Below are 27,285 nucleotides of genomic sequence, written 5' to 3'. Positions count from 1 at the left end.
AGGGAACCTCATCAAAAGGTCTTGGAGTTGGGGATTGAGATAGAGTGGGTGGAGGGAGGCAGGATGGTGAAGAAGAGGGGAGGAAAGAAGTGTTGTTGGTGCAGAGTTTGGGTGGTGCTGTGTGTGTGTGTGTGTGTGTGTGTGTGTGTGTGTGTGTGTGTGTGTGTGTGTGTGTGTGTGTTAGGAGGAATAACAGGGCTGTAAGTTCAGGTGTGGGCTTTAGAGTTAGCGATGGGTTGTAGAGAATTTGCACCACTAGATCCATTGGTCAGGGTGGCCCTGTGTTCATCCCTCCATCCATCCCTCCTCCTTTTCACCTCCCCCCGCCCACCACCACCTGCCTGCAAGCCACCACCAGTGTTCCCAGGGAGATGAGCGCCACGGAGAAGAAGGCCCACAAGGGATTAACTTTTCACATGGCTGGGAGTCCTCGTCTCAAAAGACCTGACAACCCCAGACGGCTTGATTAAAAAAGAAAAGAAGAGAAGAGGAAAGGAGGGAGGTGGGGGGGGGGGAGGGCATAGGAGGAGGAGAAGAGGGGAATTCTTCACATGATGGCCCTGAGAGAGGGATTTTGGATATTGGGTGTCTTTTTTTCCCTTCGCCCAAAGCCCCCATGTCTTGGTTGAGAATGAGCAAATTGTTCCTCCTGTTCTCTCGGCAGTCCCTGTGTTGCCCGGCCTAAAGATGTGGGTGGGCATCAGTACACATTGTTGACTCCTCACACGAAACCTAGAGATGTCCTCTAGTTTAAAAGAACAAACAAAATCATGGTGGAAGTGGTGGCTTTTGATTCCACTTTTCATCCGCTTTCTGTCCTTTGGGTCCCAGATCCATCAAAGAACCAGAAGATCCATTGATCGACTGAAATTTTCTATATTGTTATCACTATATTGGGATTTATTATTTATTAATCTGTCATTAGTGTATTATCAAAAGACCTCTGTTGCTCTGTGTATGTCAGCATTGCATTACAGTCAAGGAAGACATTGGCAGAGAGAATCGGCGAACCGTTGCCGGCTTAAAGTTCTAGTGTTCAAGTGGCAAGGCGCCCTATTTCCCCTCACTCTATCCCAGATAAATTGGGCCTCTCAGGTTTGTCTGTGAGAAAGAGAGGACAAAAATCAAAACAAACGCTCCCACTGAAGTGAAGATGGGAGTAGGGGTTGGCTTTCCTCTCTGGCTAGCGGATCAGCAACTCAACCTAGCGGGACAGCGGGCCACTTAATACCTCCCATCTTGTCCAGGTAACAGAGTGGCCCGACAGGGGGGTCAGGGAAGGTAGCAGGGTATCGTCTTACAGATCACCACTCACCCTCTGGCTTCCTCCACATGGCTCACTTACCCTCCTCTCATCTCCGCTGCTGGGACACACTCACTCTCTCTTCCCACACCCCACAGCAAGGATACAAACATCCATTCAGAAAGTTTTTGTGCATGTTTGCACCCAATTTCTCTCTATAGGTCCAGTGAGATGAACCCAAATCAATCTGAATGCTAACCGACGACATACTCAGGATGTCCACATTTTTCTGCCATTGTCAGGCTTATTTCAAATAAACAAACACTAGAATTGAGTATGTAAACTTCTTTTTTCAGTTCAGCTTCATTGATTTCCATGGGGATATTTGCTTTGCAGCCAACGAAAGGGCTTCTTGCCAGAATACAGGTAGTGAAAGGAAGAGAGTGGGATGGAGTTAAAGGAAAAACATCAGTACAGGCACAGAGATGCATTTGAAGAAACTCATGTTTGGTTGACCGTTACAGTTGAAAAAGGAAATATAAATAGCAAACAGTCACAATCATCTTGTAAAAGTAATCTAAAAAGCACTACGCCTGTTTAGTAACTTCTGCTCTAAGCACTAGTAGTGCAAAGGACAAGAAACTCCATAACGAGGGGTGACCAGCACAGTCAATTAACCCTAATATCAGCCCAGATTTCTCATTAATCATGCTGCTTACCTGCCATATGGCCCCAGACTCCAAGGAGGCTCTGAACCTATTTGCTGTGCACTTGACCTTGCTGATGGACCCAGGGGAACGTAGGAGTTGATTTCTGTCCTCCAGGATGTTGTGGGCCTTCTTCCTGTTCTGCTGGATAAATAGATGAGCTCATAGATACATCAACAGACCTCCAGTGATCTTACAGTGACCCTCAGGTGGTTTGTGTTCCTCATTTAAGGAGACACAAATCGACGCACAGAATGAACAAGAAACACAATACACATTAAGACATCCACTGGAGGATAAGAAACAGTATAAGCTATGATGATATATTGGCTTGCTGCTCGCATATCCAATGTCGAGTAGTACTGAAACGATTAATTCATTAGCTGATCGATAGAAAATCAATCAACAATTCTGATAATGGATTAATCATTCAAGGAATCTGTCAATTTGCCTCCAATTCACCCATTCATTTATACACACAGACCATGGCACCCATGCAACTTGGGATTCAGTCTCTTGCTCAAGGACACCTCAACATGTCGACAGGATTGAACCCAAACGGTGGATCACCTGCTGAGCCACTGCAATCCACCAGTTCATCAATACACTGAGAAAAGAATCAGCAGATTAAGTGATAAAGGAGGATATAAAGGAAACCCATATTGTGAACTTGTGGAGATGCTAAGGGATCTGCAGATAAAGAATAACACACATTATGACGTTCATTATTTTTGAATAAGAAGTTAGTCTCTGTGGATTATTACTTTTTTTTTTGTCTTTTGGTGCATACTTAACATAATTTACCTGTTACTTTTGGTCTAATCCATAATGCTGTAACAAAAGTATGTAAGTAACATAAAAGTAACAAAAAGTATGTTAAGTATGTTATCTCTCTTAATATCCACTCCAAGCTTGGACCCCTGCTATTCCTGAAGTGACAAAGGTGACAGAACTGATATGATACACTGACTCATATTCTTCTGACCCTCGCACTAAATCAGTATCCAATCAGTATTTCTTTGTCTGAGCACTCCTTCCCTGCAGCACGGCTATCATTAAGTGACTCATTTAGGCCATCAGGTAGGCCCACATCATAGCCTGCTGGTGGCTTTTAATGGGGAATGGAGGTCTTTCTACTGTAATGTATGCTGAAGTAGCCAGGGCTAATGTGACCCCTATAGTTTGGCACTACATTAGTGCCAGAATACCCAGCAGTGAGCCTTTAACCTGGGGACGACAGGGCCATGATTATGTTCGCCGCAGGGTAGGCTTGGCTTCACTATACACACAAAGGGACACACATACAATGGCATATGTTGACACTGGGACAATTATAGGCTTATATTTTCCACAAGTTAATTACATTTTCTGTAAGTTTCTGTTACAGGAAAGTTTCAGTTAGGGTTGGTGACAAATTTGGGATTTTATTTAATTTCAGTTTAATTCTATTTTTGTTGTCGTGTTGCCTTCCAGTGAGGAATCATTTGATGATACTTGTTTTCTGAACCTTGAAAGAGAACAAGTGTTGTGTTATGTACATTCATCAGTTACAGAATAAGACTCTTCTCTGCAAAGGATCGGTTCATCCAACTAGTAATTAATTGTTGAACATGCATAAGCCAGTGCATAAGCACACACGCGCACGCGCATACACGCACATACACACATGAAATATCAAGTTCACACAAAGTAGGCACACTTTCTCTGTCTGTCCCATTTCCCTCCTCGCCACTATATCAGCTCTTCAGTTACCATGTTTACTGTCTCTATTCACTTACTGACTCTTTCTCTCAATGTGTCTTTTGCACACAAACACACACACACACACACACACACACACACACACACACACAGAATCCAGTCGTATTTCAAGATAATTCTCTCTCCTCTTGCTCCTCTTGTCTCAGTATCCTGAGCCACTAGACACTGAATGGACCACAGGGAAAGCTGATCTCACAGACACATATTCACACACACACACACACACACACACACACACACACACACACACACACACACACACACACACATGCACGCAAACACACACACAAAACTGCGTGTGGTCCCACCATTTCAGTCCTGACCGTGTTCTCTAATGCTTCATCAGGTCTGAAGGTCGGGGTGTTGGACTTAAGACTAATCTTTTAGATTCCTCACTGTTTCAGTCCCTTTTGTCTCATCAGAAGTCACTTGCCCACCTTTATCGCTTTCACTTCTACTGTGTCTTTTGTCTGCAACATTTTACCTCCGTGTGACTACAAAAGGCTTGGTTGTTTTCTTTCCCATCTTTCTCTCTGTCGCTCCTTCTCTTTCTATTTCCTTCCTTCTCCTCCTATTGCCTCTTTGCATAATTCAAATCAGAATCCCCATGTGAGCACCTTGCTCTTGACCTAGCTTAGAAAGCTCCTGATTGCTTTAATAGCAGTCCTTGGACCTGGAAGGTGGGCGTCTTTAAGGAACTCTGGTGAGAATGGTGTGTGTATGTGTGCGTGCACTGTGTGTACAACTGAAGGGTGGTTGATTAGAACTGACCTCAAGAGTGTCAGGAGAAAAAGAAGTGCAAATATGCAAAGTGGACGTGTGCTCTTGCATAATTGGGGCAGAGAGGAGTGCAGCAAGGTCAAGTAGAACAAATGGTCAGCCGAGTGAACTCCAAGTCTATAAAAAACACACTCACCACATATATATGTATGTTTAAGCGGCACTGGTCACTTTGAGGTTAGGGAAGTTAGGTTTTGATGGAAAAAGCTGCCAGTTCTGCTCTCCAGTCAGGGATGGCCAACAGTAGAAGCCTGAGGTTTGTAGTGGGAAGCTCCCAGATGGAAATGAGTGTAAGCGTGTGAAGCATAACATTACTGACAAAGAGCTTATGTGCTCTGTCGGCTTACCCTTGGCAAGTAAGATTTGAAATATCATTTGGCAAGACACAGGAGCATAAATGCGAGCTGGTGTGTCTTGCCAAAGAGGCACAAATGCGCACAAGGATAAGTCCTCCAACAGTGGGATTGCCCTAGCATTAGCCAAAGTCAGGAGCTCCAAAGTAAGGCCAGCTAAGGTTGGGGTGAGGCCTGGCATACCCAAAGATTGAGTCTGAATTAGGCCCACCATTCAAAGCTATTGAAAGGAGTTCCTGAGCCTCCTATTCTCTACCAGCAAATTGGGAGGAAATCTGGCTATTGTGCAGAGTTTTGAAGAGGCTGGTGGTGGGGAAGGGGCTGCACACTGTGCTTACCTATAGATGAGAGTTGGAGACAAAAGATCCTGGGACATCCAGGAGAGGCTTTGAAATCCCTCTTGGCTGGAGATGGAGGCAGCTTGGAGTAGCTCCTGGTGTAGAAAAGGTCAACAGTGCTCAGTCTGCATAGACACTGATTGGAAGAGGGTTTAACTTGAGAATTTGCAAGCATGGAAAAGATAAGAAAGAGTAGAATTTGATTAGAAAATTCGATTTCCATTATTTGAAAAACTGACTGGAAGTCCTCATGAAGTCATTAGAGAGTTACTTTACAAAGTGTTTGGTAGTTATGGTTCTTTTAACATGTGTTGTATCAGATGTGAAAGTGATACTACACTCCCAAATGTTCTTGCTAGTGTCAGATATTCACTGTGGGCTTGAAAGTGGCTGGTGAAAGTTGTCGGTTCGCTCCTGTAGTCAGCTTGAATTAATTTCACTCGCAATTCGCCTGAGGAAAAAACTGTATGTCCACAGAAAGTTCTCACACCACTATAATCCACTTTTTTCTCACCACTCGAACTGTGAACTGTTGACAAGGCACTCTTCCTACGGTCTGCAGCCTCATTGGCTTATTTTAACTTGCTTCTAAAATCTTGATGTAAGCGTTATAACAAGAGAGTAGATTTGATATAGGAGATTTGACCCAGAAAACAGCACATTACTTAGCAAATGTATCTTATTATTTTTACATTTCCAGTGTACATTTTCAGAATTCAGTTGATGCTGATGATGAAGTGTCTGTATATACTATAAACAGATTGAATACTCTTATCAAAATACAACTTCAGCAACAAAGTTTATGACTGCTGGTTTCCCTTTCCGTGGAGCAGCTGAGCATCTTGAGTGTGTGTGACAAACTGACAACAAAGCAACTCTTAATGGTGATGATGATGATGATGATGGCAGTCTTTTAGGAGCATTTTGATGGATGAGGATTGATGTGACCTGTGTTGAATTGTGTGTGCCTACATGCTTTTTTGTGTATGAGAGAAGACAGACAGTCCCTCAGGCGAAATAGTCAGGGTATCACCAGGCACACACACACAAACACACATTTTTTGATGGGCGGTCTTCCACCGCAGCTACCCTCTTCCTGATCAGTAGTGCAGCCCGGGGCTCTTCCGGAGTCTCTCACCCCTACGAGAGTCCAACTCCCCCCGTCTGGCCTACTATACCAGTGCCACCCCTCTCTTCTTATTTTCTCTCCTCGCTCTCTGTCTTTCTCTCTCTCATTAATCAACGTCAAGCCGTCCAACAACAAGGCCGGCATTCTTCCCTGCCTGCCTCCTCGGTTCCTCGTATATGTCATTGTGCCCTGACCCTCCCCCTCCACCAACTCAGCGGCCACCATCATCCTTTCACATGGCCGCCGAGCTGAAACCCAGGCCCACGCTGCCAACATGAAAGGTTGTTCAGAGGCAGCGTAAGGAAGAGAAAAAAGTGAGGAGGAGGCATTTCTCTCACTTCTATCTTTTCTTCCTCCCTTTTCCTGCCTCTCTCTGGCCAGGGGAAGAAAGGGATTCCATGGTCGTTTACATAATTCATGGGACACACAGGAGAAAACGGGCCATTGAGTAGTAAAAAAAAAAAGTTTGGATGGAGCAGTCATGGGGGGTGGAGGAATATGTATGCCAGTCTTTGTGCCCCCAGACCCATCTTCTCTACGTCTCTCCATTCATCACCACTCCCCACACACATACTCATTGTCCCATGTTCGTCATTAACCTCTGGTACAAGTCGGCCGCCTCTCTTCCTATCGAGACATGTCTCAAAGGGAAAGAAATCATTTCATCACGTCTTGGCAAACCAGGGAAATAGATGTTTCGTGGCTGTTTTTTTTTTTTTTTCTTTTTGCTGATGTGGACATTTTGATGGACACCGCAGAGGCAACAGTCATTAACCTGAATGTACTGCAGCTATCAAGGCAAAGAAAGGAAGAGGCAGGGCTTTGCTTGAATGAAATGAAACTTGATTATGGCGAGGTGATGCTGACGTTAGCCGTAAGGACATGTTCACATGATGTAAGACGCTCGCAAACACATAAAATCAGCACCTCCAGCATTTCTAGGTGTCCCATGAGCACTTGTCAGTTTGCCATTACTCATGGGTGTCTGTTTCATTGTCACATGCAGCATTAGCTTTTGTTTGTTCCATCCTGCTTTTCCACTATTAACCTGAAAACAAGTAAAGCAAATCACAGACCATCCTATCACTAATACCCTGTTTAAACACTTAACTCTCCACGTTTACATTGAATAATGAGGCCACTTCTCGCATGAGTTGCTCAGCCTGCCGTTTGTTTACAAAGAAACAGATTGTGTCCAAATCAGCAGTCATTTGGGGGGAGCATGTGCTCAGAAATCCTTTCTCTCTCCGCGTCCTCCTTCCCCGAGCATCTGTATGTATTTGTTGTACTAATGAACGGAACAAAAGTTTCCGGGGGCCCTGTGGAAGGGGGGAACAGGCTGAAGTGGGGTCCGCTGAGTGGTCAGTCGCCATGAGGTTGACAGTGAGAGAACAGAAGACAGTGAGAGTGATGGAGACTTGACCCCGCAACCTCTTCCCTGCTTTCTCTTGCCTTTTCCTCCAAGCCCTCCTCAACCCTTCTCCGTGGATGATAGATGACCCTCCCTCTCATTCATGTCAAAAGCTCTTGCCCCCCCCCAGACCTCCTAAGTCACATGGCTATTCTCTACACATGTGCGCACACACACATGCACGCACACGGCACATACACACACATCGCAGCCATCCAGTCAATCTCCGCGTCAACCCAAAGACCATCAGTCTTTTCCATCTGTGCCAGCGGTTAATGAGACTCCAACCTCTCCACCGTACTTTCAGACCTGCAGAACTTGTCACAGACACTCTCATATATACAGACACACTCACTCACTATCACTCCCACTGAGACCTTTACCTCCAGGCAGCAGGTATGGATTTGTAAAGAGTTGGAGACGAATGAATGGATGGATAGACGGATCAGGAGAAGGGCAGGGAGAGAGGTAGAGAACGAGGAGTGCAGAACGGACACTGGGCAGTAAATTACTTTGCCAATCAATCTTCCCCCTGGGTACCCTTGATGAAAGCTGTCCAAACTTTCCCCCACTACTTTAAGTAACCCTCCTACAGTTTGTCAGCAGTGGGCTGGGAAATAGGCTGGACAAACAAGTCGCAAGATTAAATGTAGCTAGGAGGAGAGAGGACAGGAGGACCGTAGAAAGCAGGGAGAGAAATTAGGAGGTCAAATTCTGGAGAAATGCATGTGTGAGGGGAGCGGAGTTTGGATTAAAGAACGGGTGGAGATGTGCTGTGGGGATGGAAAGGGACACTCGTACACTATAAGAAATGTTAAGGAAGGTTTGCACTGAGGAATGCGTTGTATTTCTTCTCACTTCAGGTTCAGTAGCTTCTGACACACACACACACACACACACACACACACACACACACACACACACACACACACACACACACACATAGCTAGGCTCATGGGTCTTCATGGGTGGCATGACAGGGTGACATGCTGTGACTTAAAACATGTGACACCTCCCAATTACAGCACAGCACAGGGCTAAGTCTACAGAGATCTGCGGCTGCCTGAGACACACAGTAACACATATACACACAGAGAGAAACTCCTTTACTCCTTTCTTTTAATTTTCCCTTTTTTCAGCAACAGAGGCAACAAGCGGAGATCTCCCTGACCACACACGCATGCAAAACACGCATAATACACACAAACACACACACACAACCGCATGCACCCATAGAATGTTTTTTCTTTTACACTTGTTTTCTGGCAAGTTTGAGAGTGTCTCTGCCCAGAACTGTGAAGGGAGAGTGAGGACTGTTGGGAATGTTAATTTGGTAATTTGTTGTTTTATATAAGCAGGGGAGGGATGGTGGTGATGGTGGTGGTACAGCGAGGGCAGCACTCACAGTCCGTGTGTTTGGGTTTGCTGGGGGAGAGGTTGTGGTGGAGGGAGAGGGTAATGCTGGGTGACAAGGTCCAGCTCAGTGATGCAGATGACTCCCAACCAAGTTATTTTTCTACGAGAGAATCGGACAAAAATACCATGACGGTCGGGGAGCAAGAAGCGCCCCATGCCCATAGAAGGTATTAAGATGTCTCTGATACATAGCTGCCCTCCTCCTCCTGTTCCCCCATGTCTCTTACCCTCAGTCACTCTCCCTCTCTCCTAAATCTGGGATGGTGGCCAAGTGCCACCAAGGACACTAAGGCTAATAAATCATCCTCATTTCAACATCTGCCCAGTCCCAAAGGGCTGCCCACCGCCGCCACCCCACCCCTTGTGAAGATGGGTCCTTGGCTTTATTCCTCTTTCAGCATCCCTCCATACTCCCCCACTGACACCCCCTCCCTGACTGACAAAACATCTATTGTCCTGTGCCCAAGTGAAGAAGAGACCCTCTTTTCCCCTCTTTGACAAAAGCCGTCTGAAGCCAAGATGGGGACTGCCAGCCAAGATGCCTGGGACCCGGCAGGGGTGCCCCCTCTCCCCCTTCCACTTTTCTCCCGCCTCCTGGTTCATCCATCCCTTGCTTTCGCTCTCTTTTTTACTTTTAATACTCCCCTCCTGTGGGGGTCACTCACTCAGCTCGCCCCCACCCTTTTCATAGTGGCGAACTCTCAGCCTCGCATAAAGACATCAAGTGACAGCAGTGAGAGAAAACAGCCAGATTTGGCAGAAAGAGATATTCGACATGGCTGTCAGTGGCCATTCTGCATGCCTTTTGTTCCCTTGGGTGTAGTTGAAATAGATAAATAAACAGTCATAGGCTGAAAAGCCGGGATCAGAAGCTTGTCGCATTTATTCATATTGAACAGAGAAGAAAAAGAGGCAAAAACCTGCTGCTGCCAATTAAGAAGAATGACACAAAACTCAATTCACAGTGTTTAGATTTGTTTTCACGGCTGAGGCTAAAACTAAGCTATTCAGTGGCTTTCTGTGGTTTACTCCAAAAATGGCAGTAGGTCTTTAGCTTTGTGGGTGTCTCCATGTGGCAGAGAAGATCTGGGAAGTTGTCTCTGAACTCATCAGTTAAGAAGCACTCTCTCCACGGTTACTCACAAGGCTTCATTTACTGTGAATGCACAGCCCTTTTTCCCAGCACCTCAAACTCACCCCCAACAACGGGGAGTACCGCCCATAACTGTGCACGGGCCAGCCTCCGGCCACATTCACAGGACTGTCTGCTTATAAAGAACAAAGTCACACCACTTTGACTTCTCAAGACACTTTGAAGATGATGCTTGCCAGGGAAAGCAAAAATGTGCTTTTATTAGTTTTAAACCATTGCACAAAATTTCAACACAATATTTTTGTTTTAGCGATGTTAGGACAAAGCAGACCTGTTAAATGAAATGTATGCATCTGCTCCTTTGTGCATACTCCATATATTGCAGCTGGGCAATAACGTTTTATGACGCTAAAAGCAAGAAAGTCGCTTTTTTCTTAAGGAAGAGACTTTTTTTTTTTTTTGCACAACTCATAAACTAAATTGGTATTCATAATTATTACATCAAGAAATCCTACATTGTTTAATGATATTTTGTCTCACTTTTCAGTGTTTACTGGCAGGCCCAAACCTTAACTTTATGCAAATGTTTTCATTTTGCTGAAACTACTCAAGCAGGGAAGAACATTTACCAACAAGGTTCTGTGATGAATTAGTCAATTAGTGTTAATGGCATTTTTTGTTTCATATTTTATTCTGAATTATGTAGATGGAGGCATTGTAATTAATGGTTTTTTTTTTTTTTTCTTTTTTGTGGTTGGGTCATTATGTATGGAAATGTATTTCCCTCTAATTCGCAGCGTTGAGTGTTTGCTCATTAAAAGTGGCTTCAGGATTAGAATACGTCTCCACAAAGAGTTCTGGATAAACATTATTTACTGCATTCCACTATTCATTTACACTCAATATGTTTACTTTTTTTTTTCTTTGTTTTTTTTTTTTTTTTAGATTTCCCTCAACATAGTGATGATCAGAGTAAATTTCTGTCAAATAGCATAGAATAAAAATATTGGGGGAAAAAAATCTGTAATCTGGTTTTTCACTCCCAGGCAGACTGCATTCCTTCACAGCTCTTCTCTCCCCTGCAAAACATTTAGATTTCCAATTAGCCCCTGAGAAGAATGGCCAATTTACCACAGCGAGCAGGCGCCTGATGTCTCAATCTGCCGGGTGTCAGCACTATGAAAAGGAGTACTCTCATGTAGGCACACACACACTTGTAGAGACACACAAGGCCATAAAAGAAAGCATGGTGTACTGAGTGTGAGGGGTGAGAACAGATCAAATCCAGCATGGAGAGTCGAAGAAAAAGTTGTCATTTTTTAAAAGATTTATGCAAAACAAATAATTGAAGCGCTTCAAAAAAAAAAAAAAAAAAAAAAAAAAAAACAGTGATAGGGGTCTTATTGAGGCACTAGAGCAGCAGGACAGGCAGCAGTTCAGCAGTGGCCCTAGATTGACTCGTCTGTGAGTGTACAGCCAGCCAGCTCTTCCACACAACACCCACATTGTCCACTGTGCCAAGGAGCCAAAGCAGCGCTCCACTCCTCAGGGGGCTGCCTGAGACGAACACATTATAGATACATGTTAGCCTTGGCCCGACCTCCTGTACACTGTGTGGAGCACTCAGCGGAAAGGAGACAGAGGAGGGAGGGAGGAGATGAGAAATGAAATGCACATGGAAGTTATTGAAAGCTACAGAAAGGATAAGCCTATCCGACAGCCTATGAGCCTCAAAAAAGTCTTAAAAAGTCCTTTAAAGAGAGCCCTCCTATCACTCTTACATCTACTGAATTAAAAATAATGTGAAAGAAGATATACTGTATCTAGACAGTGGGTCAGAAGGAGAGAGATAAAGGGAGTGAGATGCTGTTTTGTGAGACGAGATGTGTGCATGAGTCCACTGGCTTCTGAAGCTAGTGGTCTTGGTTGCGGTTATTGGTCGAAATCAGCTCACTGGATCCTCCATCTTTTTCTTTGTGCCTTGTGAGGCCCCCTGCCTGTCCCAAAGGGAAACCTCAAAGCTGCGGTGCTATCATGCTGTGTAATGATCACCAGCACGCAGCCAAGCTACCTCCCTCAATCCTGATAGGGAGAGAGAAATAGAGATTCCTGTCTGGCTCCCAAAACCCAAACAACATTAGTGGCACTGTCCTAGCTCTCCTGTGCTCACTTTCCCAGCCTGCTGTTAAGCACACAGTTCCCCACAAAATGTTGTTGCTTCAGCTTCTATCTCTCCACTGTCATTAACCAGAGGCAGGCTGACTGACACTCCCCTCTCTGTCTGTTTGTCTGCAGCCAGTCCCTCATTCACTTAAGGCCAATCAGCGGCCACAGTCTTTATCTTGCCCAGGGCAGCCCTGTGATAACACTGTTAACAACAGTAATGTGTGGCGCGAGGGAGCCACTGGAGCTGCCACTGTCAGGGTGAGTGAGTGAGGTCAAGGGCTTTTAACATCTGGTGACGTTGCACCAAATCCACTCCAGCTCTGCTCTATGTCCCCCATACTCCCATGCAACATGTTTCTTCCTGCCTCTCGGTTCAAAGTCTTGTCCATCCTTTCAGTTTTCAAACCCCTTCCCTGTGCTCTGCTGTCCGATGCTAACAGTGTGGGGGAAAAGAAAAAAAAAAAAAAACCTGGCTGAGCTCAGCAGCACTGAACGGGGCCTTCTCTCTCCCCACGTGCCGTAGGGAAAACACTGGTGTTATTTTAGAAATCACACTGTTAAAGATTAATGTGGGCCTGGAGGAGTGTGTCATCGTTCCTTAACGACGGGGCCGAGACGCTGAATAAAGCCGGCACTGTGTTCTGTCCCACAGCCCAAGGACAGATAAGTTTCCTCTCACCAAGCTTGCCTTCGCCCTCCCTCCTCCTTTGTCCAATAACTCTCTCCCTAAGTCATCCATTACAACCGCAGGGGCCAGAATGAGCAGAAATTAAATGAGTGAATCGCTCCAAAAATCAGTTTCTTCCCTGCACCCTGTTTGTTTGGTCATTTTTTTTGTTTTTTGTCATTGAAATAGACTAAGGCGTGGGCAAAGAATAGCCTACGTTCTGGCTTCGCAGATATAAAAACAACAAAAAAAAGGGTCAAGAGGGTGTTCGCAAACATTTTCCATGCTGATTGCTCTAGTTAGATGACTAATGGAAAGTCCCGGCTGCAAGTTGTGACCATGCAACTCCCCCAATAAAGTCATCTGTCATCATCCCATGGACTGGCCAGACAGACAGACAGCTATAAACCAGGGTTCAGAGACCAGGGCAGAGCATCCTATCTGTACACATCATACCTTTGTTTTACTAACAGCCACAAGGATGATGACAGCTCTGCATTAAAAAATAAAACTGGTATCGGTGACACCAATGAAGATAGTAATGATAAGAGTTTTTAACAGTTGATGATGCCGATGATAAAGACCTATGAGTTTTGATGAGTCTCAAGTCTGAGGTGTGCAAATGGGACTTAGGATCCCTTGCTGAAGGTTTTTACTGATAACGGAAGCACTCGATAAGCCGGGGAACATCAATCTTAGTGACAGAGATAGTCTCTGCTTCACACTAATAGGGTTGTAAAGGGCCTTCACCTTATATGGCCTGGCTAATAAAATCATTTGTGATGAGCCCGAAGGTCAACTGAACGGATATTCACATTCACCTGCGTATTCGAGGTGGGTTTTGTCTTTGAAAATGTACCGATTGTTTTGTGATCTGACATACCCGTGATGGAGTGCTCAAAATTGCGATCTTTGGTATCGATGTAACACTTGTGTGTGTCCTCAGAAAGATTGAACTTTGGAATGACATGAGGTGTCTGTCAGATATTAAAATTCTACTTGGCAGTGTCTCACACCACAAAGTTCACTCTCTTGACACAGTTTTTTTCCACTCGGTGGCCCAGGATAGCCAGCAGCATCATATCATCGCTTTTGCAACATCATTGCCAGGCAGTCTTTTGAAGTCTGAGACCATCCCTGAAATTATCAATGCCAGTAACACTTCAACTCATCTTGGGTTTTGATGTCAAATACATCAGACAATGGCCTTTGTACAAGGGAGTAGGACTGCTACATTATCTCCACTCAATTATATCTTCTTCGAAGAGTCCTCAAGGCCAAATCATAAAGGCTGATGACAGAGGCTCCGAAAATGTAACTGTGCATTGCCTGCTGGTGGCTGACAAGATGTCTCACAACATGTTTTTACCAGCCACTGCTGGTTTCATCCCAGACACACACACACACATCTTTCAAGCAAGTTGAGTTAACAGGACAGTGCTGAATCACACAGTTGCAATGTTCTGTAGCCATCTAATCAATTTCATTAGCTGCATAAATCATGACAGCTTGACATTTATTGTGGAGGTGATGGGTTGATCCTGTGGACTTGGAGACAGCTCTTGTGGTGATAAATGCTGCTATCTCTTTAGAGCAAGGCTAAATAGACTGTGTGTTCAGAAAGACAGAGGGAGGGTTGGAAAGAAAAAAAAAAAAACGGAGCATGAGAGCCCCAAAGAGGTTGCTGTGCAGAAACAAATGTTAGAGTGAGCAAATCAATGAGCGCCGAATGGTGGATGATTCATTTGCACAATGGGTTCGATCTGTCATTTGTCAATGTTACCTTAGTGTTTACAGTTGTATTTTTCAGTACTTAAGGCTGTGTATTTTTGTAGTCAGACTTTTTTTCAGGTGGATTGCTTAGTACGGCACTTTACAAAATTCTTTGTTGGAATAAAACCTGTCAGCAAATAATCTAAGGACAGGTACAATTGTCCTGTTCATTATTCATTTGTTACAGTCTTTCAGTCTGTGGAAGCTTACTTGGAAAATATTTAATTGTTCATGTACTTAATGACTGGTGGAAGAACAGAATTTGAAAATAACCTGTCATCATGATTTAGGGGCCATTATATGCATTTTGCACTCAAGCATGTTTTTTTTTCTTCTTCTTTCCATAAACCCCATGCAAAAATGTTTTCCTCACTGGCCACCACAGTGAAAGAAACCATTTGTAGCCTGTATCTCCAGACAGTATCTTTTGGCAGTAGCAGCTGCCTTAACTGCTCTGGCTTTTATATGTTTCCACCGTGTAAATAATCTGATCGGCCACCAAAAGAAATCACAAGGATAAACAGTGCACTAGTTACAGTCCATTTGTCATACACAAATGGTTTTTGTGTTTTATCTCCACATCATACTCAAAATAATACACACGCTAATAGCAGCCATTAGAACTATTAAGCTGCCGTTATTATTGTTGGTATTTATATCGTGTACGTGCTTCAGTCAGTGGTAATTGGGTTTGAATTAAGCCTTAAAAGACGTTTTTGATCGAAGTTTTTGGCTTTGCTCGATGATGCCATTGTAGAATGCTGTACCAGCCAGTACATATGCAGAAACCCACTCTTTGTTCCTGAAGTGCATCAGCTTCGGTAAAAGGAAGGACAGTGTCACGTCGAACAGATGAAGCCCTCTGTATGTCTCGGCCATTTTAGTTACCTGTTTGGTGAATGAAACATATGAAAAAGACTGTGTGTTCAAGTGTATTGGTGCAATAAAAGCGACTAAAAACACAGGCTGCCTAACGAACAAAGAGTGTCTTATGAACACTTGGATCTGTTTACTCTTTCCTCAGCACACGCCACACCATTCACCTCTGTCCTACTGATGACCTAACATCTAAGCTCTACGTCTTCCCTGTAAACACAGAGGCCACACTAGTACAAAAAGACCATTGAGAGAGTGAAGACAGCCTAAAGTGGATTCCTCAAGTGTGCAGAAGACAGAGGACCTGTGGGAGATGTTTGATAATTCATCTGTCTAACTGTTACTATTGTAATTATGTAATAGTCCTAGTATGTGTACAATTTGTCTCTGTTTGGTGGATCAGATCAGACTCATATATCCGAAGTACCTTGCTGCACACAAACAAAAACACAGTCATACCCATGAGCAGGAAATTCACGGTCAGGCCTTGTTTATTTATCTGCTGGAGAAATCTCATCAGCGAGTCACTTGGCGTGGCTTTGGTCTACTCAAGCGTCATCATCATCATCATCGTGTGTAGGGCTTGACCTTAGTATAAACCCTCAGAGCCCTGAAGAAAGCCCTTGCTTGTCCGAGGCACTGACCCATATATATATATATATATATATATATATATATTTATATATATATATATATGCACTTAGCCTCCAAGTCACTAGCGACTTTTCACTTCTATGTTTGGGCCCACACCCAAGTTCCTTGTATGTGTGTGTGTGTGTGTGGTCCAAAAATGCAGAAAAGCCACAGTACGATTTGCAGGGGGATGCCTTAGCAACTAACACAAAAACACAAAAGTACAGATACAAAAGAAATGCACTCTCTAAAGCGAAAAGTCCTCCAACTTCTCCGAAGGTCTTTTCCTTTCTCTTCATTTCCTTCCGTCTTGTCTAACTTCACTGTCTAGCCTTCTTGTTTGAGTCAGCTTGTCCATCCTGTACATACATTGGATTTGAAGAAAGAGAGTGAAAGGAGAAATGAAAAGCTACCAAAACCCGTCTGTTTATGTTGAAATATGCAAACGGTGTAAATATTTAGCCGGACCCCGATAAACGATATGCAATTTACACGCCAGTTATCCGTCGTCACGTGACAATATCTCTGTGGCTGCTGTCCAGAAAAGCCCCTGATGCGATGAGAGATCCCCCTCTCTGTGTTTCCGCGTCCTTTTCTACCCACCTAAAGGAATTCCTGGTTTGAATTAGGGATTCATATTGGCACTAGACAGAGGAACAGACAGTGTGGTCTGGTGTATGTTTCTAAATACACAAATTCAGTTTGCAAGGGGAAATGGAGATATGAAACATATGACATTGCTGAGCTGAAAAGCCAATATCAGATTTATGTAGTGCATAGGCTGCGTAGGCATCTGCTCAGCTGAGGTATGTGAAATGAAAAGTATCCGTGGCGTGACCTTTGATTCGATCTATATGCCCTCGAGTCAAGATCCTAAATCTTACTCCCATAACTCCCTGCTTTGCTAAGAGGCAATATGTGTCATGGGAAGAATAGGAGATCATTAGAAATACGGCAATATTATTTTTCTTCCTGCTGCCATGTATCGATAAACTGCAACCTTTATCAAAATGAAGAGGGAGGACGTGATATATCATTATCTGAATGGCACGCCACAGCAGCTGCCGATGCTGTGTAGGCAATCCTCTTAGGCCAAAAGGTAGGGTTATTTATTGGGCCACAATCCTGCGGCTGTCACAGCATCTGCTGGCAGAAGATCTATTGGCACACCCTTATTCACTTATGATTATTACTGATCATCTGCCCAAATGACTTATCAATAAAGTAGAGGCCAAGCAGATAATTTATCTGTATGGCTCTGTCAATATCAAGTTCAGAGTCAACAGCCTTAAAAGGATAAGGAGCCTTGGACATAAGGTGATGGATGGTCGTACAAGGCAGCCATGAAAATATGACCCTTTTAATAAATTTGCAGAATCCTGCTCTCTTCCAGCTCCCTCCACCTCCCTTTGCATTCCTCTCACTCTCTTTTTCATGAAATTGAGCTTCTTTCCCAAGCTTTTGTTTGCTGACAGAGTGCAAACCTCACCTTGAGACATCGCTTTCTTACAGAGAAATGACTTCAAACGCTGCAACTGTCAGACGTACAAATACAAATATTTGAATCGCTCATTTGTACCAAGTGTGTAATGTGTAGCACCTAAACCACACATGTCTATGCAGGACCTGTGAATCATGCAGGACATTGAAATGATGAGACAAGCCTGTCCGAAGTCAGCGTAAACCCTGCCAGGATATTTCACTATGGCATTTTCTTCATAAATCACACAAAGACTCTTAGGACATACGGGGTCAATGCTCGTTCTGTAAATATCAGCCGTTTGTATTTGACAAGTGGCCGTGACTTTCCAGAGTCGCACAATAGTTCTGAGTGTTTGCCTTCCAAATCTAACCTTTGTGCGCTAAGCTCTATCTCTCCAACAGTTCTTAGTTCCGTCACAGGCCGCACCCTGCATAGACCCATCTGGATGTAGGGTTGGGTAACAGTGTTAGCTTTAGCGTGATGTGATAAGTGTCAAGCTAATCTGACCTCTCCTCTTTCTCTCAGACAATGGCATCACACGCATTCCTTTGGCATCAATTTCTTTTGCTTTTGCCAATGATCTGTATGATTTTCTCACATCAAGCTTCACAGCAAAGTGGAGATGGAGATAAGGAGCCAAACAGTGATTACATTCATAATTACCTTCTTTATCAACTATGACAGAAAGAGAGGGAGAAAGAGAGGCAAAGTTTACTATCAGCACTCCCCTTGATGTTTGCCTTGGCCAAAGCACCTCAAGTCTTCCGCTTATTAAAGTCATCATAAATATATTCTATCTGATGAACGCCCAGCTTCCTGGTATTTAGCGGTGCACATTTTTTAGCCTGTTTCCTCCTCTCCAGCCTTAGTCTTCCCACCTCCCTGCTTAAGGCCTGTGAGCAACCTCATTGTTGAGGCATGTTTTTAAGAAGTCATAGCTCTGGGCTTGTTTTGGGTCAGCTGTCAAGGCCCCTATCTCTGGGAAGTCCCGAAATAGCCCCGTTTTACACCCTTTTAAAGGACAAGCCAGAGACAGGACTTGGAACCGCGACCAGGCACCATCTGACTTGATGCTAAAAAGCAGACTGAATCACACGTGTACCCTTAGTCAAACAACCTCTTGCAGATTCTGGCAGGAACGTGTAAAAGGTTCCTTATCATAGAGTTCAAATGATAGCAAGAGCCCTCAGAGAAAAACACAGGAGACTTGATATTCCCACTTCTTTTCTTCCTTTTTTGGGGGCAGTCATGCCGTTTCATTGATTGCAAATTGTTGTGATCAGATTTGCCAGTATCTGGGAGTCACAGGAGTCAGATCCATTTGTTGAGATCATGTTTGACATGATAGTTAGCTCCCTTTTTAAAGGCTCCAGCAATGAGAAACAGAGTATCCCCTTTCATTTTCTCTCTTTTTCTTTCCAGCTCTTTGACACAAATACACTTTCTCTGCAGTTTATTATTCAACACGACCCAGAGTGAAAGACCGCTTCCTCCCATCTATACATCAAAAAGATCAATAACCCGTCCAGGGCTTTGCCACCACAATGAAATCCTGTCAGCGTGCCAAGAAGCTGCAAAAGTTCCCAATAAATGCGTAGCAAAACTTTCAATTTGTGGCTTTCTTGGTGTGGCTCTTGCAGCCGATGGGTTGTCAGTCAGGGCCCTGGTTCAAAAAGCCCTGAGGTTTGTTTGCTGCTGTTTCTTTTTGGAAACTTGTGGCTTTGTGACATCCACGGCCATCCATTGGGCCGTGTTGCTGTATTGCCTCATATTATCCAGAGTTGAGGAGAATTGTTTTTGGCAACTGAATGCTAACATTTTCCTACGACGCAAACCTCCAAGTGGGGCCCTCTTCTCCTCGCCTGAGGATGATGATGATGAGCAGGCTTCGTAAGGTCCTCCTCTAGTTGCTATGGCTACTTACTCAACCTTCTCATTGGTGAATGGTATGACTAGAAGATTGCTGTACGGGTCATTCTCTCAAGGTTTGACTGGAGCTGCACATGCAAAACCACATATGCTTTATGGGCCCTATACAGAAACCCGCCTTGGGGCATTTCTGCTGGGTTTTTTTTTTTCAGGTTAAATGAGTTCTGGAAATAAACTGAACGGGATTTCGCTCCGTCATGTGTTTTAGGCTGTGACAGGTCTTGTAAAAACAATGAGGCAGTCCACTCACTGAGTGTCTCTCCCCACGTCGTGTTTTCTTTTGTCCGCTTGGTCATCATGGCGTGTCAATACGAATGGTGCTAAAGTGGTGCTGAAAAACTCCTGACTCTGTCCAATAACAAAAGCTGTGCTATGAAACACTAATAATGGTAGGGGTTTTCCCTCCCGCCTAGTGTGAAATCACACATCACAGACACGGTGAGAGACACATACACACACTCACGCACACATTCTCGCATACACAAACACACACATTTACGCATACCCCTAATGAGGGTCTGGACAGCTCTTGGTGGAAGGATTCTGCAGGTGGCTGCACTTTCATCAAGCCACGACTGGATTTGTTTATGTTTGAGGTCATATGGGCCAGAGAGAGAAGTTTGTGTGCCCAGACACACACTTACACACACTTTCTAATTGCCCCCGCTTCAGTTTTTTCTCTTTTCCATAAGACATATTGACATGTCAGCATTCAGCAGGCTAGATACAGAACAAATGGACAATTTTACCTCTCTGTGTGTAGTGGAAAATCCATCCCTCTCAACAGGCCAGTCTCTATTTGGACCTGTCTCACCGACCCAGAGTAAAAGTCACTTTGAGATGACGGTGACACGTGCAATAAATCATAGCACCGCCAGTCAGTGGCCAATCACATTTTCCTTCCCTAATTAATAGCTTATTTATTTGCTTGGCGGGGTGCTGCTGCAAGGCTAAGCTATTCTGTGTGTGTTTCTGTCTATGAGTTTGTCTGGTATGTGTGTGCGTGCATGTGCGTGTGCGTGCGTGCAGTATTCCAGCGTTGAAAGAGCATCTCCATGTGCCTTCGTGTTACAGTTATTGTCATCATTGCACAAGCCCTTGCTTTTCACCGCTGGAAACCCTGTTAACCACCTATCTTTAAATGTTACTTTAAAAAAACAACAACAACAAAAACCTCATTGGGTAACTTTTCAACAGACAAACAGTTTGGATTAGAATTACATAGAATTCAAAGCCAGGAAGTTTTATAATTAGCATTTTCCTGAAAGTCAGCTCAGTGTTTCTGGACCTGAAGCTGAGGTTTGGATGACAGAAAGCCCACAGCGTCCCGACCCCCCACCTGAAGCTGAAAGACATTAAGGCATCAGTAAAACCGCTCATGTCTGCTTGCATGTCTTCTGCAGTTTTAGGTTACCCTTGCACAATTTGATACACACACATATTTACACTTGGCATGTAGCTGAACAGAGCAAGGGGAAAGTCCAGAAATTGTCCTATAGTTGTTGAACGCCTGGTAGCATTTTAGACGACCCAGCCAAGCTGTTGGTTTTGTAAACTGTTGCAGCTGGTCTTGTGCATTACAAGAAAGGGGAAGTCCTCTCTCTCTCTCTCTCTCTCTCTCTCTCTCTCTCTCTCTCTGTCTGTCTCTTTCAAGATCTACTCTATCGCCATGTTTAAGGTTCACAGGTGTATTTTTTTACTTATAGAGCTGACGCATTAACCCTGATTTATCTTTCTGTCTCCTAAATAGTTCTTCTACTTCACCCCACACAGTTGTTGCATTGACAGAATAAATAAGGCATGATTAAGTAAATAAAAAACAGAGAGAAATAAATTTGAATGTTTGTTTTCAGGCAAAATGACCGTTTTGTAATCTGTCTCTTCAGCTCATTCAAACCAGTACATGTGCGTTTGTGGCTTTTTTTTTTTGCAAAGACCAGAACCATTTCTCATTTCACATTAAACTATGCAGCAACTAAACAGTAAATAATATGCAAACAGCACAGAGAGTCCTGCACTTTCAATCACTTGCACTCACTTTATTAACAACTCTTGTTTGCTCTTCACCATCAGGAGTTTTTCACCCCCATGCATCTGTGGTGCACACACACTATAATGTCCTACACATTTTGCGAGTTTCATAAACATGAACAATTGAGGAAAAGCTATAGACCAGACTCTTCAGCTTTGTTGGTTCATATCAGATTTAGATTAGCCTTTCATGCTCTTCGCTCAGCTTGCACAAAACAAAACAGGGACGCTGCAGTTACAAGTCAAACTGATGTGAAATTGCATTGGCCATGAGGGAGACTGCAGCTCTTGTGCTGATTTGTTTGAAACTGATTTCAGGAACAGGATGCTTCTGTAAAGGTTTACATGATGTGTAAGTAGACTGCGAACACTGCTGTAAATATCTGTGATATAATTGCTCCCATTTGGTGAGGCTAAGGAACAGATCCCTTGACAGCGTCATGTAGGAAACCATGGTGCACATACATGGACACCCATATGGCCCATCTGCTGCTCTATTGGGTGAAAGCAAAGACAGATGAATTGAGAGTTAATGTCTGCTGTTTTTGCTACTATTTCTTCAGATAGTTGTTTCTATTTAGTGAGGAATAAATAGTCCTATGGACAAAGTTATAGACACCTTTATCTTGAGGCACATGTGAGCAGACACATCCACAACCTCATACGCACAATTCTTCATCACTTCCTGTGAATTGAGGCTTTGTGTAGAAAGGTGCATAAAAGAAGTTTCTGTTTGCCAGAATTCAAAGAAAAGCGCCACAGTTTCTGTGGCAGATTCCACAGCAGATAAATGTCTCTTTCCCAATCATGGTGGACCACACTGGTTTAGGAAATACAAACTTGAATATGTCAGCTCTCATATAAAGGCAGCCAGTCTTGTCACAACACCCAAACAACACACCTACTGTTATGCGGGCAGATGGGGAGGATAGGGAGCAGGAAAAGGGAGGCTCAGGTATGCCGTGTGTCTGTGCATGAGGAAGTTTTATAGGCCTAATTTCACTTCAACTCGGTAAAGTACCATGCTGATCCCCCCCACCCCACCTAAAACTGCTCTGAAAACAGTCTGCATCTCTTCTTTGATCCTCAGTTGCCATCAATGGGCTTCAGAGAGGCACAGAAAGATGGAGAGAGACTCTGGGTTGCCATTATATGTGAAATGCCGCCTCACTGCAGCGGAGCAGCCCCATCTCTTCATCATTCCCCCACTTCCTTCATTTCCTCTGGCAGACACTGGGAGCATTCTACCGCCCATCTGCCCCCAGTAAATATTGCTTGAAGGCTTAATTATACACACACACATACACACTCACAGACACAGACACAGTCTCAGCGAAATTTCCTGCAACGCTGAAGCGGAGAATTAACGCCAAATCTGTGGGGCATTCATTCATCAGAGTGGGTGTGTGTGTAGTGTTATTTTTGCTTGTGTGTGGGTGTTTTTGTGACCTCTCAGTCCATTATTATATCTCTCTGGTTGCATTTGTAGCCCAGAGGGTCTGCGTGATGAACTGTGCGCGCCCTGTGCTCATGTCATCAAGCGGCGACAGTCACAACCAATGGCCAAGGCCGTGAGAAGCGCGGGAATCAGCGTTCTCTTTTAATGCTATAATAAACCGATTTTTGTATAACAGTGTGGGTTGTGGTACTATGAAGCACTTTCTAAATGTAGATGTTTATGTTTTTGCTTTCACAGATGATGAATGACCATGAAGACACCTCTCCGGACAGCTGCATCAAAAAGGTAGGATTGTTATAGCTGTTTATACAATGTTACGTCTTTATGTCTGTGTACCTCTGCCCTGCATGACAGCTGTCCCGCTGGGTTTATCTACACATCAAAGGTATCAAAGTCATTGTGGCGGTGAAGTAATAAAGTGGCGATTTATGGCAAGCACAAAAAGTAGGACTTCTGTTCTACATGTGCTGGCAGTTCTGTTACCATGTTACCTGGTAAACAAATGTGAAAGTGTCTGAGGCTCACCTGACTGAGATTTTGGCCCACAGACGCTAAAGATAACATGACGCCAGATCACAGACAGGTTGGCATTGAAGCTTCCTCTTGCCAAGTCTGAGAGGTCTTAAAAATCTTGCTAATAATATATGTGATTAGTGTAGCCCTGTGTGTGTGTGTGTGTGTGTGTGTGTGTGTGTGTGTGTGAAGAGATTGTTTTGAATGAATGAATTTCTTTGTTGTGATCTTACATTTTATGTCATTTGTTCTCAGGTCTCTCACACAAAACAGATCTTGATGTTTATATAAGAGAATATTTGTATTAGTATTAAATGTGCTGAGCTTTCTAGAAAAGCTCCAGCAGAACACACACGTGATGAAAATCATAGATTAAAGACTTGAACAAATAAATCATCTTGTTATGCTGGCCAGTGCCTCAGTAACATAAAAGCCTTGCTCATCAAAGGAATCAGCAGAAAATGGTGCGCAATCTAACAAACCCTGTCTTCACTTAAGACAACAACACTGACACATACGCACACACATACACACACTGTGGCCGATACGTCCCATTGACCAGTCACTGACCACTTTATGAGGTGATAAATTTATTGAAGAGGCTGGGCAGTTTGTTTTTACGGCCAGTGTCGCCGGGTCACGACAGGACAGCGAGAGAGTTCATGTCCATCTAATGGTCCATGAAAGAACAATGGCTGCAGCGGAGTGGGCACCCTTTCTGAGAATGACCGAAGCCACGCAGGCGCACCTCCAACTCAAGTCAATAGTGGGGCAGTTGAAACCTCAATCAATGGTTGAAAATGGCACAGCCGTAAATTATGTGCGGTTTTATCAGATTTCAGTTTTAGAGGAGCGATCCATATTTGCTCTGAAAGCCACTTTGGTATTGTCTTAAAAAAAGGTTTTGATTTTCTTTTTCAGTTTTTGATGAACTGACTTTGCAGTACAATAACCATCAATATAAGATGGTTGAGTTTTGAATGTTTGTTCACAACTCTTACATAGACTTGACAGAAAGAGCCAAGAACAGTCATCATGTCATGTGAGTGGCGTGCTGAGGTTGCTGCCACCTCACGGATGTAGTTGTCAAAGAAATTCAAACTGAGATATGGACCTTGTCCTCTAAGTCTGTGCGTGCCTGTTATCTTGTCTTACATGGCAGGATGGTCCAAACATCAGGAGCAGAACTAATGGTGAACTGCTCTTCAGCAGGAAATCCAGCTCCTCTTAATAAAAGCAGCATGTGAGAGATCTATACAGTGAGCGACCTTCGCAAGACGGATTTCACTTTGAATCTCTTTTGGCGTAATTTACAATTATGACCAATTTTGCCCTTAGAAAAACAAAATCAGTTAAATATCCTCATTTGCATTTCAGGTCAAGGGTCCTGTTGCTGTACCCTCTATAAACAGGCAGGCATGCAAATCACAGACTGCTTGGTTGATTTGAAATCCTACATTAGTCAATGAGCTTATTTTAAGAGTTGACCGCAGGTGGTTTGGGCTGTTCCCTGTTCCCCACATGTTCGTACAATGTGGAAAAACCTAGACGGTTTTATAAACTACCTAACCACCTTCCACATGAGAGTGGTCCGTGCACTTTACTCTGCACGCACACACATCTCCACACTCACAAGTACAAAGACACGCATGCAACACACACATGCACCGATAGGAGCGTAATGTTGTAAAACACACACTCGTACAGATGACAGAACACAGACATACGCTTACCTATGGTACATAAAATCCACACACACACACACACACACACACTGGCCACATCTCATTATGCAGAGTGTGAGTTGCGGTGGGCCCTCATCGGGCGGTGGCAGACCACATGCCTGTTATGAATATGAATGAAATTATGCATGAGCCATTCCTTATGACATGACTCATTCATCCACATCGTGCAGTCTCACACACACACTCACGCACACACACACACAGGGCATGGGCACGATAAACTCACACACACACACGTAAACATTGACTTCTCCTGCCTCTACCATGTCATTACCATCGGTATGCTTGATTAAGGCAGAATGTTAATTGAGTTGTAGCTTGTGAATAAACTAGTTCACTGCTGAGAGGTGTGTGTGTGTGTGTGTGTGTGTGTGTGTGTGTGTGTTTGTCTCTGTGTTTTATATTACAGTAAAGCAGATCTGTTGCTGTGTCTATATATATATATAGTTGTGTTATATAGAGAGAAATGCCTGCATGCAACTATAGGTCACATTACTCAGTCGATGGAAACTATGTTTTACTTTTTTAGCCTGTTCCTGCACCAAAACAGGCAGAATAGGCCTGCATGGATGGATTAATGGATGAAATGATTTTCAAGCAGTGGAATACATAAAAGGACTTACTTCTCTCTCTGTTTGAGTTAATTCACTGACGTGGATATTTGATTTAAAGATATGGCATATTTAGTAACCTCATCAATACGTGTCAGCTTCATAGCCTATACTGCACCACTGCCCAACACAAACCCCATGTTTGACACGAGATTAGTATTTGGAGCTGAAAATATAGATTGTTTGTGGAGTTAATGGCTAAATTTAATTAGTGAATATTATACTGATTTATATCAGACACCATAAACTCTACAGTCATTTTGAAGTACTCATAGATGGGAAAGGGCAGAATTTCAGATTGAAAGTGCCAGAATCTATGGCCAATATAAAATAGGGTTATAGACTAATAAGTTTGTATAAAGATATAATGATATATTTCAAACCCAAGTTACAAAGTGATTTACACAAGGTAGCAAATTAAAATAAACAAAATGTAAAATTATTCGATTTTATGGTAAAACAGATCACACCAATTCCAATACGGGCAAATAAGACAAAATAAAAATAATAATAAAAATAATTGTCTTCCAGTAATATTATAGTTATTATAGAAAGGTGCATTCACCCTTTCTAGGCATTAACACTTTTAGATTGAGCACAAACACAGGCTCATTCCATGCTGCTGAATAAGTCTGTGTGTAAAGGCAAACGGGGGCGCTGGTAGAGTCAGGGTTAAGGCGAGGGATAAAACGGAAGCAAAGATGTTATTGCAGCTTCTCAAGCCCACTTACTGAAAGCTGCCCAGAGCTTACAGCTGTGTGTGTGTGTGTGTGCGTGCGGGCGTGTGTGTGTGTATGAGGTTTCAGGCCTTGGATTCATATCCTGTGCTTGCTTAGACATGGATCGAGCCATATAGGCTTACACACACGCATCTTCACACCCCACCCACAGACAGAAGATAAAAGATGTGTTATCTGAATCCCCTCTCTGCTTACTTCATCCATCCTCTTCCACTCATTTCATCCCCCTCTCTCTCAGAGCAGACAGCACGGTGTTGTTGGAGCTATAGATTGCTATCGGTGGCTATTGGTGATAGGATCGGGGATTGTTTGGTTTGGTCCGGTCCGGCCATACAAAACAGGACTATCTGTCTGTTTAGCTGTCTAGGCCCTGCTTACGTATACTCTCATTCGCACACATGCACATACAATTAAGTCTGCGTGTGTGG

The 27,285-nt window shown here is 43.7% G+C and overlaps 1 protein-coding gene across 5 annotated transcripts in view; it reads left to right on the top strand.

The window, feature by feature from the left end:
- The window catches only part of prdm16 (PR domain containing 16), a 180,058-nt gene that overhangs the window by 71,892 nt on the left and 80,881 nt on the right, over window positions 1-27,285 (top strand). For all 5 annotated transcript variants that reach the window (XM_076741320.1, XM_076741325.1, XM_076741323.1 and 2 more), the window contains exon 3: window positions 23,486-23,533. In XM_076741320.1, the coding sequence (XP_076597435.1) occupies window positions 23,486-23,533 (48 nt within the window). The remainder of the gene's footprint in view (window positions 1-23,485; window positions 23,534-27,285) is intronic.

This window comes from Chaetodon auriga, chromosome 10 (assembly GCF_051107435.1).
Source record: "Chaetodon auriga isolate fChaAug3 chromosome 10, fChaAug3.hap1, whole genome shotgun sequence".
In the NCBI taxonomy this organism is placed as follows: domain Eukaryota; kingdom Metazoa; phylum Chordata; class Actinopteri; order Chaetodontiformes; family Chaetodontidae; genus Chaetodon; species Chaetodon auriga.
Note: the sequence above shows the minus strand (reverse complement) of the source record. Positions and strands in the feature narration are given on the sequence as shown.